This window comes from Fopius arisanus, unplaced genomic scaffold, assembly GCF_000806365.1.
Source record: "Fopius arisanus strain USDA-PBARC FA_bdor unplaced genomic scaffold, ASM80636v1 scaffold00016, whole genome shotgun sequence".
NCBI lineage: Eukaryota > Metazoa > Arthropoda > Insecta > Hymenoptera > Braconidae > Fopius > Fopius arisanus.
Window position 1 is genome coordinate 162671 of NW_011887755.1, and position 15085 is coordinate 177755.

At 38.2% G+C, this 15085-nt stretch overlaps 3 protein-coding genes across 4 annotated transcripts; 1 reads left to right on the top strand and 2 right to left on the bottom strand.

Moving 5' to 3' along the window:
• The first annotated feature begins 642 nt into the window (after window positions 1-642).
• On the top strand, window positions 643-5916 carry Dis3 (exosome complex exonuclease RRP44-like protein Dis3). Its single transcript, XM_011300013.1, has 6 exons — window positions 643-2177; window positions 2249-2533; window positions 3854-4091; window positions 4279-4537; window positions 4635-5550; window positions 5668-5916. The coding sequence occupies exons 1-6, from the start codon at window positions 1119-1121 to the stop codon at window positions 5818-5820; spliced, it is 2910 nt and encodes a 969-aa protein (XP_011298315.1). The 5' UTR covers window positions 643-1118; the 3' UTR covers window positions 5821-5916.
• On the bottom strand, window positions 2491-3801 carry LOC105263664 (uncharacterized). 2 transcript variants are annotated; one of them, XM_011300011.1, is made up of 5 exons: window positions 3533-3801; window positions 3312-3475; window positions 3124-3242; window positions 2831-3069; window positions 2491-2580 (listed from the first exon to the last, which is right to left on the bottom strand). In XM_011300011.1, the coding sequence occupies exons 1-5, from the start codon at window positions 3790-3792 to the stop codon at window positions 2553-2555; spliced, it is 810 nt and encodes a 269-aa protein (XP_011298313.1). In that variant the 5' UTR covers window positions 3793-3801; the 3' UTR covers window positions 2491-2552. The 2 variants fall into 2 exon arrangements, with proteins under 2 accessions (XP_011298313.1, XP_011298314.1); XM_011300012.1 differs by having other exon boundaries at window positions 2502-2587.
• On the bottom strand, window positions 5802-13028 carry LOC105263663 (acyl-CoA synthetase short-chain family member 3, mitochondrial). The gene is made up of 13 exons (XM_011300010.1): window positions 12546-13028; window positions 12029-12210; window positions 10487-10652; window positions 10045-10334; window positions 9276-9372; window positions 8748-8956; window positions 8435-8663; window positions 7987-8097; window positions 7722-7921; window positions 7109-7254; window positions 6648-6870; window positions 6341-6516; window positions 5802-6065 (listed from the first exon to the last, which is right to left on the bottom strand). The coding sequence occupies exons 2-13, from the start codon at window positions 12138-12140 to the stop codon at window positions 5967-5969; spliced, it is 2058 nt and encodes a 685-aa protein (XP_011298312.1). The 5' UTR covers window positions 12141-12210; window positions 12546-13028; the 3' UTR covers window positions 5802-5966.
• Between the last annotated feature and the right edge of the window lie 2057 nt (window positions 13029-15085).

A 15085-nucleotide genomic window follows, 5' to 3' on the forward strand; every position in this document is an offset into this window, starting at 1 on the left:
GAGCTATTCACTGAAATTTTCACTGAAAGTGAAAAATTCGAAATTTTTGAAAAAGTATCAGGGTAACATGAACGTCGAGGAGCTATTCACTGAAATTGAAAAATTCGAAATTTTTGTAAAAGTATCAGGGGAACATGAACATCGAGGAGCTATTCACTGAAATTTTCACTGAAAGTGAAAAATTCGAAATTTTTGAAAAAGTATCAGGGTAACATAAACGTCGAGGAGCTATTCACTGAAATTGAAAAATTCGAAATTTTTGTAAAAGTATCAGGGGAACATGAACATCGAGGAGCTATTCACTGAAATTGTCACTGAAAGTGAAAAATTCGAAATTTTTGAAAAAGTATCAGGAGAACATGAACGTCGAGGAGGTATTCAATTTTTAAGCGATATTTCCATTAATTAGCCATTTACAAAAGAAAAAATAGGAATTATTAAAAAAAAAAATGAATGTTGGCGGGATCGAACCGCAGCTGTCGGCGTGCTAGCCAAGCACGCTGCCGGTTAGACGACGCGCTCATTATAATAATAAATTTTTATTAGTAGTATATCTTCAATATATTGAATAATTTTTTTCATTTGATATTCCACAAGATGTTGCTTCTCCCTTCCGCTCGTTCTGCAGTTGACTGAATCTCAGTTAAACGAATAAAAAACAAAAAGCATTCATGCCGCAGAAAATAAAACTCACCCCATCGACTTGATGGACCCCCCAGCATCGCGTGTTGCGGCCTCCCTCTCTTGGGCTGCAGAAACGTGACGAAATTCGAGACTTGGTGGTTAGCAGCCGGGACATCGACGAATTTAACCCCACTAACTAAAAACACATAGATTGGACGTGTTATAATTTTTGCATCTGGTTTCTGTCTTCGAAGGACTGTAAAATTGGACAGTGATTTTGTTTATAAATTCCTGGAGAGTTATTACCATTAATAACACGGGGTAATTAAAAAAAACAGACTCAATCGGTAAGGGCTTCAATCTCATCAACCACATGGAGTTCCTAACCTGAAAAGTCTCCAAAACCCACTGACAGTATCTTCCAATATTATTTATCAGAAACTAAATAATAAATGTAATTGTAGTGAGAAAATAGAAAAATCCGGAAATAAAAAATGTTGACGACCAAGACATTTTTCCGAAAAACGAAGAGTGGAAATATCTTTAAGATAACCCGGGATCACTACCTCAGGGATGATATCTGGTGCGGATCAGAGATCTGTGACAACTGTAGCCCAAAGTTGTCAGGGAAGATCTTGGACGAGAGCCCAGGGGCTACGAGTTCTTTAATCAACACTCCGTATTATCTACTGTTAGATACAAATATTGTTCTAGACCAGATTCACATCCTCGAGGAGGAGCTCATCTGCAATGTGGTAATCCTCCAGACGGTTCTGGAGGAGGTGCGACACCGAAGCTCAAATGTCTACAAATCTCTGGCAGATATAATCTCTAATCCCAATCGAAAATTTTACGTTTTTGTTAATGAGCATCGAAGGGAAACTTATGTGGAGAGAATCAGAGGAGAGAGTGCGAATGACAGGAATGACAGGGCAATCAGAGAGGCCACCAAGTGGTACAATAGTCACCTGGAGGGGATAAAGACAGTTCTGCTGACAGATGACAATGATAACAAGGAGAAGGCCCGCAGAGAGGGGCTCCTAGCCTTCACGATGGAGGAGTACGTAGAGTCACTGGACAACGGTGGAGTTCTTGTAGATAAATTAAGTAAACGTCAGTTTGTCCTGGAGGGAAAGGGTGAGCCTCTGTTCCCCTGTCACCTGACCCCAGCTGAGATTCACAAGGGAATCACTAGTGGAAAGCTCCTCCAGGGCTCGTTCTTGGCGTCGAGGGAGAATTTTCTTGAAGGGACTGTCAATGTGGAGGGAATGGATAAATTCGTTCTCGTTCAGGGAAGAGTTGGCTTGAACAGGGCTGTCGATGGAGACGTCGTCGCTCTAGAACTTCTGCCAAAGGACCAGTGGACAGCTCCCAGTGATATTGTACTCCAGGACGAGGAAGAAGAGGACCCTGGGGATGTGATCGACGAGGAGGAAATTGTACAGAAGCCAACTAAAGAAGTTGAACGCACACCAACTGGCAAAATAGTTGGCATCATTAGACGAAAATGGCGACAGTACTGTGGTATATTGCAGCCAAATGCTGTCAAAGAGGTAATGCAGTTTGTCATTGAGGAGCTGGTGTAATGGATTGGTTTAATAAGGCTGTGGCTCCTTTTGTACAGAATGTAAGGCATCTCTTCGTGCCAGCTGAGAGGAAAATCCCCAAAGTGAGGATCGAGACGAGACAGGCAGAGGCTCTCTACTCGCAGAGGATCATCGTGGCTATCGACTCGTGGCCCAGAAATTCCAGGTATCCTCTCGGCCACTTTGTCAGGGCCCTCGGAAATGTTGGCGACAAGGAGACCGAGAACGAGGTCTTGCTACTCGAGCACGATGTACCGCATTCCAGATTCTCTGATGAGGTCCTCAGTTTTCTTCCTAAACTGCCATGGGTCATTACTGAGTCGGTAAGAGAAGTTTCTGGAGTCAGTCCAACTCTTCTATTGATGTTATTCTAGAAACTATTTTATTTTTATTTTATACGGCTTCAGGGAGGTGTAGAATTGAGAAATTTTTTCCCCCCAAACAAGTTTTTTTCGAAAGCTGGTAATCATTATTTAAAAATTTCCATAATTTTTTCAACATTCTTTGAATCTAAAAAACATATGGAACTTATTGGAAATTTTTAATTAACGATTTATTTGGTTCAAATAAAATTTATTTGAGAAAAATACATTTCCCTGGATTTTAAAGAATTAGGATACCTGTTTGGATCGTCTGTTGGGAAAAAAAGATTGCAGTTTGTGAAATTAGGGAGAGGCCAGTGCGGCAGGGGTGGAGCTGGCGGAATTTTTTGCACTTCAGGATTTTCAGGGGAGAGAGTTGGGGCTGAATTACTCTCTATGAACTTGGTATTCGTGACTTTTCCCTTAGGATATTTTTTCAAATTCGTCAGCTTCCTCGTCGCCAAAATGTTTAGATTTTCCAGAGCTAGTTGTTTACTCTATGCAAAGATTATAATTCATCTGGATTGTCAAGAAATATCAATAGAGCTTACCATAACATCTGACAGAAACCGCTCGAGGACTTCTACTTTCCGGCTGTTTTTAGCATTCTCCCATTGGATAAACATCGCGTTATCAAAAAGAGAAACCACAGTCTCCATCTCTCGAATTTCTTCAATGGGATTTTATCGAGATTTAATTAAAGCATTGAAAAATTGGAATAGAAATAAGGGAATGATACCATTGTCTTTGAGTTTCTTGAGAGTTTTCTTTAGTGAAATTTGTTCTTTGGAGAAGAGAAGATGCTGCTGGTTCAGCTGCTGAATATTGGAATTTACACTTTTTATCTCCTTCAGTAGAACTTCAATCTCCCCTATATTGTCCCTCAAGCGTTCCTCAAGGATTCTGAACAAGATCAAAAGAAATAACCCCCTTTATTCAGCGGCAGAGTCCGAAACTTACCCGGGATAATCGTATAAGAGGTACTCAATATTAGTTGAGTTTTTGAGATTATTCACGATGCACTCCAGTTCACCACAAATGCCTGGCAGATCTACCAGAGAAAAATTCCTAAACGAATTTCCATCCATGATTCCCAGATAATCACTACCAGAATTTCCCTCAATCACTTCCTCATTTTTTCTACCAGCCAGCATTTTTTCTGAAATAATTCCGTGAACAAACTTGAAGAATTTCCAAATATTGATAAATACATTGTTCATCTCACGCCATGATCCCTAAACAAAAGAAATGATAAATAGGAAATGTCACTTGTTATAACAGGACGTGGCTCAAAGAGAGGATTTTCGCCACATCGATGTATGCTCTGTGGACCCTCCAGGGTGTACTGATATCGACGATGCACTTCATTGTAAAGAACTGGATAATGGAAACCTGGAAGTTGCTGTGCACATAGCAGATGTATCTCATTTTATTCGTCCTGGCACGGCACTTGACAAAGAAGCTGCTTCTAGAGCAACCACTGTTTACCTTGTTGATAAAAGAATTGACATGGTACCAGGTAAGACTTCCCAACTCAATTCCAAAATTTGAGTTTGCAATTTAAAGTTCATTAATTAAGAAAGATTGATTATAATATTAAAGAAGCCATCTAATATGACCTCGATGGCGAATATAGCGAGATCGTTTGGTCGACGACAAAATTTAATTAAAAAGAAGTAAGATAAGAATAATGGCGTGACTTTCAGAATTACTGAGTTCAAATCTCTGCTCACTCCGTGGTAACGAAGAGAGATTCGCCTTCTCCTGTCTCTGGGAAATGGACCATTCCGCTAACATCATCAATACTCGTTTCTGTAAATCAATAATTCGCTCTCGGGCTGCAATGACGTACGAAGAGGCTCAATTGAAAATCGATGATCCGAGCCAGACTGACGCAATAGCCAAGTCTCTGAGGGGTCTTAACACTCTGGCAAAGAAACTGAAGAAAAGACGACTGGAGAACGGGTAAACTTAAATCTCCCTGTCCCCTACCCCACTGTTGACTACTTTCTTTGAATTAGTCTGAAGAGATCTACGATAATCTTTTTTCATGAATTTCCAGAGCGCTGGTCCTTGCGTCACCGGAAATACGTTTTCAAGTTGACAGTGAAACCCATGATCCGATTGAGGTTGAGGCGAAGAAAATGAGGGAGACCAACTCGATGGTCGAGGAGTTTATGCTGCTAGCTAATATATCAGTGGCTAAAAAAATTGTTGAGGAATTTCCAGAGTGTGCGATGCTTCGACGACATCCCGAGCCACCACAGTCGAATTTCGAGCCTCTGGTGAAGGCTGGCAAGCACCAGGGTTTCGAGATAAATACCCTCTCTGGAAAAGACCTGGCAAAATCCCTGGAGGCAGCACACAAAGTGGACAATCCTTATTTCAATACGATGCTGAAGGTACTGGCAACTCGTTGCATGATGCAGGCTGTTTACTTCGTCAGTGGAATGCTTCAGCCAACTGAATTTTTTCATTATGGCCTAGCCTGTCCCATCTACACCCACTTCACCTCTCCCATTAGGAGATATGCTGATATAATTGTTCATCGTCTTTTGGCTGTTTGCGTGGGGGCTGACGCCACTTATCCAGAGCTCCTCGACAAAAAGAAGAGCCATGCACTCTGCCAAAATTTGAATTACAGAAACAGAATGGCTCAGTACGCTGGAAGAGCATCGGTTGCTCTTAATACCCACCTCTTCTTCAGGGAGAGAGTTGAAACTGAGGCTGGGTATATTCTCTTTGTCAGGAAAAATGCACTGCAGATACTCATTCCGAAATATGGCTTGGAGGGGGTACTGTATTTGAATAAGAAGGGAGAAGTTTCTACGGTTAATTTTGTGTATAATCAGGAGGAGCACACCCAGACTTGTGGGGATGTTGTGTTCAGAAGTTTTGATCCTGTCGAGGTACAGTTGAGTCTCGACAGATCTAATGTGCAGCATGAGAAACTTGTGTTCAAATTAGTGAAGCCAGAGGTGAGATAAATTATTTTATTATCATTCTTTCAATATTTATGTATCTCTTCTCTGTATCAAATTGTGTGATTAATTGTGCAATTGAACGAAATTTACTGAAGAATTTAAATATTGCAGATTCCAGGATTTAGTGTTCCCTCGCCAGAACCTGAGTCGGCTCCGGTCGATGTAAAGATGTCAGAAGCGTCAAAGCGAAAAAGTCCTGAACTTAACGCAAAAATCTCCGGGCCAATGAAGAAAAAAGTACGAAGGAAAAGGAACAAACACTGATTTTATTAAAAGTGAATTTCTGTCTTTAACATTGTGAATCGTACTGTTGTTACATGCCTCAGGATAACAGCGGAATAAAAATACATTTTATACAGACAGACGGTTATTCATTATTGCCATTATAGTAATTTACGCTATTGTTTAAATTAATTATCGTACACTTGCCCGGACTTGGCGTATCCCAATTTCTGAAGGGCTCTCTTAATGTCGATGTAAACAGTAGGATCTTCTATCGTACTAGGCATCTGAAGAACAAAAAAAATTACTGAAGAAATTAAACCTTGACGCAATAAAATTTTCCACTTCATTTCTCTCGTCGTCATGGTAACGTTAAGGTAATGATTTCTTTTAATTCTTTATTCATTAAAAATTCAAGAGAATGTTCTGAACATCGTGAATTGATCATCGGATCAATTCACGATGTTCAGAATGCAAAGAAAATTATCAATATAAAGTAAGAAAATTGCTGAGAATACAGAACAATAAAATTAGTCACCAAAGTGGAAAATGAAAAGCTCACTTTTACTATTCTCGATCGGGCCAAGTCAGCGATGGATTTTCGAATGATTTTCCCAGAGCGAGTTCGCGGAAGCCCTTTGACAGCTGCAGCTAGTTTAAAGGACGCTATGGGTCCAATTAATTGCCGTACTTGCCTCAACAGATCCTGGGTCACCTCCTCTTCATTTTTCCTCGGATCTGAAAAATCCTTTTTTAAATACTCCATTCATATTGGCAATTAAATTTTTGTATTAAAAATTCCATTTTTTCCTTCACTTCTGTTTCAATTCCAAGTTTAGTTTACTGCAATATCATTTTAAATTACAAACCATTCTTCATGACGTAAAGACACAAGGGGATTTCTCCCTTGGTGTGCTCGGGAACACCGACGACAGCGGCATCGACCACGTCAGGATGTCCAAGAACCACGTCCTCGATGGCAGATGTCGAGAGCCTGTGCCCCGCAACATTGATAACATCGTCGTCTCTCGCGGTAACATACACGTACCCATACTCATCAATATACCCCGCATCCATAGTATCGTAATATCCCTGTCGATGTTGAATCGTTAAATTCGAAACAATTCCCCAGAAAATCAAATATCGAAATTTTTTAACATTGCATATCTCAAAAATAACGTAAAAATTAGTTTTTCAAATTGAGTGGCTTTAACACATCAAGAATACTGCGGATGTCTTTTAAAATGAGTATCAGTTGAAATTTCGAGACTTAGAAATAGTTTTTAACACTGAATAATAGAGCGGTCGTGGGATAAATCTCAGAAATTACCGGATATTTTGAGAAATAAGTATCCTTGAATCTGTCAGGCGCTTTGTACAGCGTCGACATAGTCCCAGGAGGTAGTGGTAGTTTGACGGCAATTCTTCCGAGTTCACGTGGTGATGCCGTACTCCCGTCCTCCCTCAGAATGTGAACTGCAAGAGAGAGAGGGAGAGAGCGGATAAAAAATAAGTTGGCATAAGCTGAAAGGTAAAAATTCGAAGTAATTTAAAAATAAGTGGCCGCATCTCTCATACATTTACTGTACGTGGATAATCTGACTATTCGTCTGTCATCATTATTTTTTATTCTCAAAAAATGTGGGATCGCTCAGAATATTATTTATTACATAATTAAATCGACGTACAAACATCGAGAAAAATTCATACGTATAGGAAACTTTCAATCATTTTTTTGACGTCGAATTGCAAGTAGAAAATAATAAGCTCGATTTTGGTGAACACTTCTCAAAAATAGAGTTCATTGATTTCACGACCTTTCTAGAGCTCAGACAAGTGTTTATCAGTTGAAAATCTCGAGTTCACAAGTCAAACAGAAATTACAATATGCATGGTTGCGCTAAGAATTCATTAAAGTTTCATTCCCCTTATCAGTCACTAACCATCGTAACCGGGAAAAGGCATTCCTGTGGTGTATTGTGGTGGTTTTACTGCCTGACCGAGACCTAGACAAGTAGCGGTGATAGCGTGACCTGTCTCCGTTTGCCACCAGTGATTAAAAATTGGCACTTTGAACACCTTCTCCGCCCAAATTTTCGACTCGTAATCGCAGTGTTCACCAGCCACGAAAACCACCTTCAAACTAGGAAAAAAATCATCGTATAATCATTCAATTAATTCATAAAACCTCATTCAAATCGTCATTACGTTTTCGTGGAATATTTTCTCCCCAATAATGTGTCTGGATCTGTCCTCCGAAGAACCCTAAATACACTGGGTACAGTGAATAATGCATTAACTCCATAATCCTCAATTACCCTGTAACAATTTTTAAAAATATCATCATTAAATCATGAGTTCAATTAAAAAGTAAAAACTCGACTTGTTCCGCGGGAGAGTTTTTAAAGAATATCTCCGAATCTAAAATTGATGAGAATTTCTTGTTGCTGCATTTGTTCTAGTGCTAAATAAGAACTTCAAAAAAGTCTTCAACAAAAAAATCGCCATCTCCTTTAGAGTACTAGAAATTTTCCGGAGACTCGTGTCTGAACAAAAATTGTTCTACATCACTGATTGTGTCTGGATATTCAATATCTGAATAATGGATCGTTTTCCGAGCTGCTGAAGCCCGTAAAAATTGATCTCCTAAACACACCTAAAATACTGTCCAGCATCAGGTGTTCTGTCAGGTTTGCCCTCAAACATGACACTCGTGATGCCATAAAGCAGAGGAGCATAGCAGATATATGACAATCCAACGACCCAACCGAGATCCGACGCCACCCACCAGATGGAATTTTTATCCATCCCATAGAGAATCTTCATGGTCCAGCACAGTGTCGCGATGTGTCCACCAACAGGTCTCTGAACTCCCTTCGGCTTATCTGCAATGATTTCCAATTTGCTGTGGCTTTACGATTATGAGAATCGGATGGTGTCGGGTTTGAATGAGTGTGAAAATACATTACCCGTTGTTCCGGACGTGTAGAGAAGATAGAGGGGCTGGTTTGCCTCGATGGGAACACATGGATGGGGTTCAGATCTATTCAACAACTCCTCGAAATCCTCCTGGCCATTAGATAAAGGCGCCTCCCAAACATCTGTCCGTTGGTACACGATGCACTTTGGTTTTTTCACGGAAATTAATTCTAATGCCTCCTCAACCATTTTTGTGTACCTAAAAATTATAATACATCCATAATAAATTTACAAACCTAATAAATTCAATTTCTTTCATTATGTCTACAAATCGAAAAAAATATTTGTGTATAAAAAATATCATTTCACCTGGAAAAATGGTTTACCTGACACTCTTATCATTTATCTCAGATAAATCATTCATTGATATTAATTATTATTAATTGAATGAATATTAAGTATAGCTTAGTTGCTCGTAGAATCTTGTGGAATAAATGAAAAATTACATGAGAAAAAATTTGGGCATTTATGGGTTTTGGATTGGGTTATTAAATATATAAATTGTAAGGTTTTTTTACTTGATAACTTTCATAGGCTCTAATCCACAACTGGCTGCAATAATAACTTTGGGTTCGGCATGATCAATTCTCGTTGCCAATTCCCTCGGTGCGAAACCTTCAATTTCAAAAAAGTCAATTTGACGGTTTATCGGGTGAAAATATAAAAAATGGGTAATCGATAAGTAGAGTCTACTCATTATTCAATTCACAAGTACAAGGGTCGGTAAAAATGGTTAGCATTCTGATAAGAAAAATTCTTTTATCTCTGATGTCCTGTGTTGGTTCAGGACGATCTAACAAGGCGCCTCCAGCTATTATTCAATTTTTCAAGACGCTAACAATTTACGTGACTCTGAATGTTAAATTTCCACCGATGATTGGAGAATGCGGGGAGAGTCGATAGACAAAATAGATAAAATTGCAGATGCAGCTGACAATTACGAAGGAAAGAATAGAGAAAAAAGTTGCAATTTTCGAAAATTCGGCAAAACAATTCTAAATATTGGAGGAAATTTTTCTCAAACTAAACCACTTGTTAATTCATGAATTCAAAAATTTACCCCCTTTTTCCTTAAAATTTCTCAGTCATACAACGATTTTAATCGACAACCCCTCAATATCTCCGAGATATCTCCGAATTTAGAGATAACACATTTTTGATAAGACGGTGTCACGAATAATTTCAGTCTCTGCGTTACACTATATTTTATTAGATTATAATAGAGAAAATCGATTGAAATGGTTTTGTCATTTCGCTGGTGAGTTGAAGAAAGAACTGATAACTCACCACCAAAGACAACGGAGTGAACCGCCCCGAGCCTAGCTGTTCCAAGTACAGCAATTACAGCTTCAGGAATTAGTGGCATGTAAATGAGCACTCGATCACCTTTCCGCACCCCCATATCAGCTAAAGCACCGGCGAGTCGCGACGTCTTCTCCAGGAGTTCGTCGTACGTTACTTTTCGCACTGACAATGTCATCGGGCTGTCATGTATGAGGGCTATTTTCTTTCCATTTCCAGCTTTCACGTGGCGATCGACTGCATTGTGACAGGCATTTATTTCACCGCCCACGTACCTGATAAAAATAAAGCCCAGATGGTAGTTTTTAGATGAAGGGAAACATCACGGGGTGACTAATGATTCACTTCGTGGAAATGTGATGGCGAACAAAAGGTAATTATTCTTTTGACACCGGGGATAATTAAATGAATGTGGAGGACTCATTACCACTTTGTGAAGGGTGGATTCGAATTGTCGAGAACTTTGTCCCAAGGCTTGTTCCATTCTACGCATTCTGCTATTTCACTCCAGAATTCCTCCGGAGATTCCACGGATTTTTTGAATGTGTCCTCGTACACTTGGCTGTGATATGGATTTTTCTTTGGTATGAAATCTGGAACAAGCCGTCATAAAGAATAATTAAAAAATACATTTTTTTACAATTAATTCATTACATTACTTCAAATTATTCATTGTAGATGTGAAAATAAAGTCTGACATTGTAGTAAGAATAATCATTTCTGATTTTTTACTAAAGAAATTGTACTCGTGTTTTTTTTTACAACGGAATCAGTGTAGAATTCACTATTAATTTTTCTCTTTGTACAAAGTTCACAATTACGAAGTGTTTTTATTCTACCTCATAATTAGATTATTTTTCTGTTCCTCATGAATATGCTATCGCGTGGATTTTTCGTCGGCGTTCCTCGCTCTTCGAAAAATATTATCTCTCGGTGGAATACTTTCACCTGATTTCTCCCTTCATCCCTTCCTCCCTTTCTCCCGCTATTTATTCCTCGTTTGTATAATCAGGGTCTCAGGGTTCAATCCCAATTCCAGCGTCATACTCTCAAACCCTTATTTAATTCATTTAATTAACAATAAAAAAATGGCGGAATTTTTAGTGTCTTTTTTGAAGTTGCGGAGTGTTTTCTTTAAATTTATTTCAACTAAGTTCCTGTGGTTTTAATCAGTTTTTCACTTGGGGTAGGTGAAGGAACGTTTGGGAATTCTTGAATGCGGGAGATCAATCACTCAATCAATGATCATTGTCTATTGCGTAATTGCTGAATACAATTGTGTCGGGGATTATGAAACCTAGTGCATTGACCCCATTCACTGGTAGTAAACAACACCCACGTGCTGCTGTTGCCATTGGAATGGAGGGTGTATTATCGACGTTAATCCTGTACACAGTCTACGTGATAAATTTTTTTTTTCTCCCGTGAGACCTACACTAAATTAGGAGTTCATGACCGTTTGAAACCACTCTCAACTCGGATTTGTTATTAACATTCGAGTCTTTCATCTTCATTTAAGTTTTTCATTTAATTACTCCCCGACTCTCAGTATCAATGACGCACGCACAAAAAGTTTTTTTTTTTAAATTATTTTTACTACCAGGAAAAATTTATTAGCTCTCCTGTAATACCCGTTTTTAATTGTTCTTGAAAATGAAAATTCTGGAAAAATCTTTAGATTAATAATTAATAATAATTGTGGAATATCTCGATGCATTGAAATTTTAATAATTAATAAGAAATCCATTGGATAATAATTGTGGATAATGGAGACGTATTTTTGATGATTAAAAAAGATTCAATTAAGAAAATTATGAAGTCGTAATGGAAAAGTTACAATTTTCAATTATTAAAGTCGAGATTGTGTTTATGTCTGACTTCAGAAGAAATATCTCAAGGGTAAATGAAAATTATTTAATTCGTTGGGTTTTTTTTTCAGCGTGGAGCTGATGTGGAGAATAATATTCACCGCTATCATCGCCCATTCGATTCTTTCTTGACTTTGCAAAACATGCCTCCACGTGGTTCTGCTCCTCCTTTACTTTGGCATCGTGAAACTCTGCCTCCACCGACGATAGCATTCTGAATCTTCAGAATAATATCTCCACAAGACGTCAGGATCCGGTGCGCCGATAAAGCCGTCGAGGATTTCTGCACAGAAGAACAATTCCTACAATCGCAGAATCCTCCAATCATTCAATTAACTCCAACTACAACTTCTCTAAAAATTCCACAGTTCAATTGCTCACTGAAAGTGCACTGTTAAAAATTTCTAAAAAAATTAATGTCCACTAAAATTCCAAGCAATCTCGGGAACCAAAAAATGCAATTGTAAAATCAGTTCAATTATTCGGTAAAAATTGATGAAAAATACTGAAGGAAAAATGTGAAATTGTGGAGTGTGACGCTGTCAATCGGAATTTTCCACGAATCGGATAAAAAAAAAAATTAGCGTGAGGGGCGAAAGAAAAAAATGTGAGAAAAACCTGAGAAGAGACTGAATGAAGTCCCAACCAATCCACAAAGCCAGAGTTTCTTGATGGAAGCTAGAAATAAATTGTTTTGTCTCGTGGAGAAAATGTCACTGAAAACGTCACTGATCACCCAGCACTTTTCATTCTTCCTCTATTTTTTCTCTCAAACTTTCTAGCCGTACTTTGTCAGAAGGGTTGTCTAAACTAGTCGTACTTGTACACTACTTCGACACGTTTGTAACTCGATTTCGTCCCTTCACCAGAGAAACAGCGACACACAACCCTCGGGTTCGTCGAACTCTTGATATTCACTGGCCGCTAGTAGAAACAATTATCCGACTTTTCCTGTCGACAAGTGTCCACTATTTCCTTTAGAATTGAAATTTTCATGTCCTCGCGCACCTGAATCCACAGACTCGAAACATTGAGTGAAGAGATCGAGAACAATCGAGTAGGTTTGACTAGCCGTTGACTAGTTTGTCACCGATTGTCTTGGTTGGGTTTTCGTTTAAATTTCAACATATTCGTGGTACAAACACCGATGAAGAGCCACCACGTGACATCTACGATTTCCTGCACGACCCCAGAGACCCGTCCGGGTTGTAATTAGATCAATGGTCACTGCATTAATTACACAGTTGGTGGGAATGAGACTTTATCATATTTTGTTGCAATCGGACGCACCTAGAAAGATTGGTAATTTGAATCAATTACCAGATGGATAATCCTCATTTTCATATCTGTGCTCCTCATTTTCCTAAATTAATCGTGTCAAATAAATTTCTATCTACTGAAATGAATTATTCTTCAGTTCCAACCGATTTGTAGTTGAACAATACCTCATTTAATTCAAGTAAACTAATATTTCCTTTACATTAATTTGAGTGAAATGAGTGTTATTTGTAATTTTAATGTATTAATGAGAAATCATTATCATAAATTTCTGATAAGTATTCCTGTTCTGTTGAACTAGAAGTCTGTTTAATTAGTTTCATCTCTTTCAAATGGATTCTTACATCTATCAAATCGAAATTAGCTAATGAAAATTAAACATGTTAACTAGTAACTGGCAGGCCGGAAAATGAGGGAAAATGTATTTGGAAGAATGGGGATAAATGCAAACGAATAATAGAGAGGTATGATGGAATATGCTAAAGATAACGAGAAACGATTGATACGGGCTCTAATTTTGTTTCTACGCTGAATGCTTCGGTGATATGATCATTCGCCAAAAGCACAAAGCAAAAACTGATTTCCGTATCAAAATATTGGATGAACATACGGATCTAATGACTCTAATTATTTGATTATGAACAAACTATTGTGCGTCGCACATGAAACATCATTGATGGAAATGCCATATGAATATGCAATAAATGTTTCACATGTCAACAACTAGAAACAGTTGTAATTCATCGACAACAAACAGTGTAAAATTCAAATTCTTTGATTCAACAGCTCTCGATACTAATTTGTCATTTTATTGCTCTAGCCATTGTGATGTTTATTGATAATTTCATTTTTCATTCCATAATTTTTTTACCTGCGGCTAATTAATCTAATTTCTCCACAAAAAATTAATTTAAAATCGTATTCCTTTATTTTCCAGTGGAATCTAAGGAAATCGATGAAACGAGTAATTTGTCCATTCAATTAGTTAAATTTTTAAAAATTGTGACGAATTGACAAAATTCTGGGTAAAATTGAAAATTCAATTCTATGGGAAATTTTCATTTTAATTTTATGAATAAATTGGATTTCTTAATATGAAAATTAATGCTACGTGTAGGGGGCATTAAATGCCCGATATATTTACTTCAACTACTTGATGGACATTTAACTGCGTTCACGTAGGCGTTCATTACGGGTAAGAGTATTAAACTAGTCTTAATGATTATCAAAACCACCTGATGCGCAATATATCCTCGTGTTCTGTGGTTCCTGTTCACTAACTGACAGCGAGATTTCATGGAACACAGCTGATGAAAATACGATGCGAGCTGCTGGGATTTCCACCCTACGACAAACAATTTTCCGTGCCCTTTGCAGCGAGAAAACAATAGAAGAAAAAAATAAAATGGATTTATTTGAAAATACACTATTGCCGGGGAATTCGCGAGAAATTCATGCCCCACAAATTTCAGTGATTGTACAATAATTTTTCAATGTAATTGATAATTTAGAGTGATAAAAACTAGTTTGTCTTCATTTTTTCTCTTGTACTTACAGGAGAATTGAATTGGAAGGCGCGTCTGACCTCCAAGGGTCTCTATGGAAAATTCTGATGGAAATTTTACTAGGTGGGCGAAGAAAGCCTGAAGAAAAAAATTCGACCGGCCTGAAAATGTATTCAGTGTAATTGTTATCGGAGAGTTGGATCCGAACGGTGAGACTGGCGTATTTTTTTTGGTCCAGTATATGCCGTGAGAAGTGTGAATGAAAGAAGGAAAATTGTTTTGAGGGCGAAGGAAATGTTGAGGGATCGAATTGTCTGGTTGGGAAAACGCGTGCCGAGAATTTCAATTGTAGGCCGTCGGGGTGGAAAAAAAAGA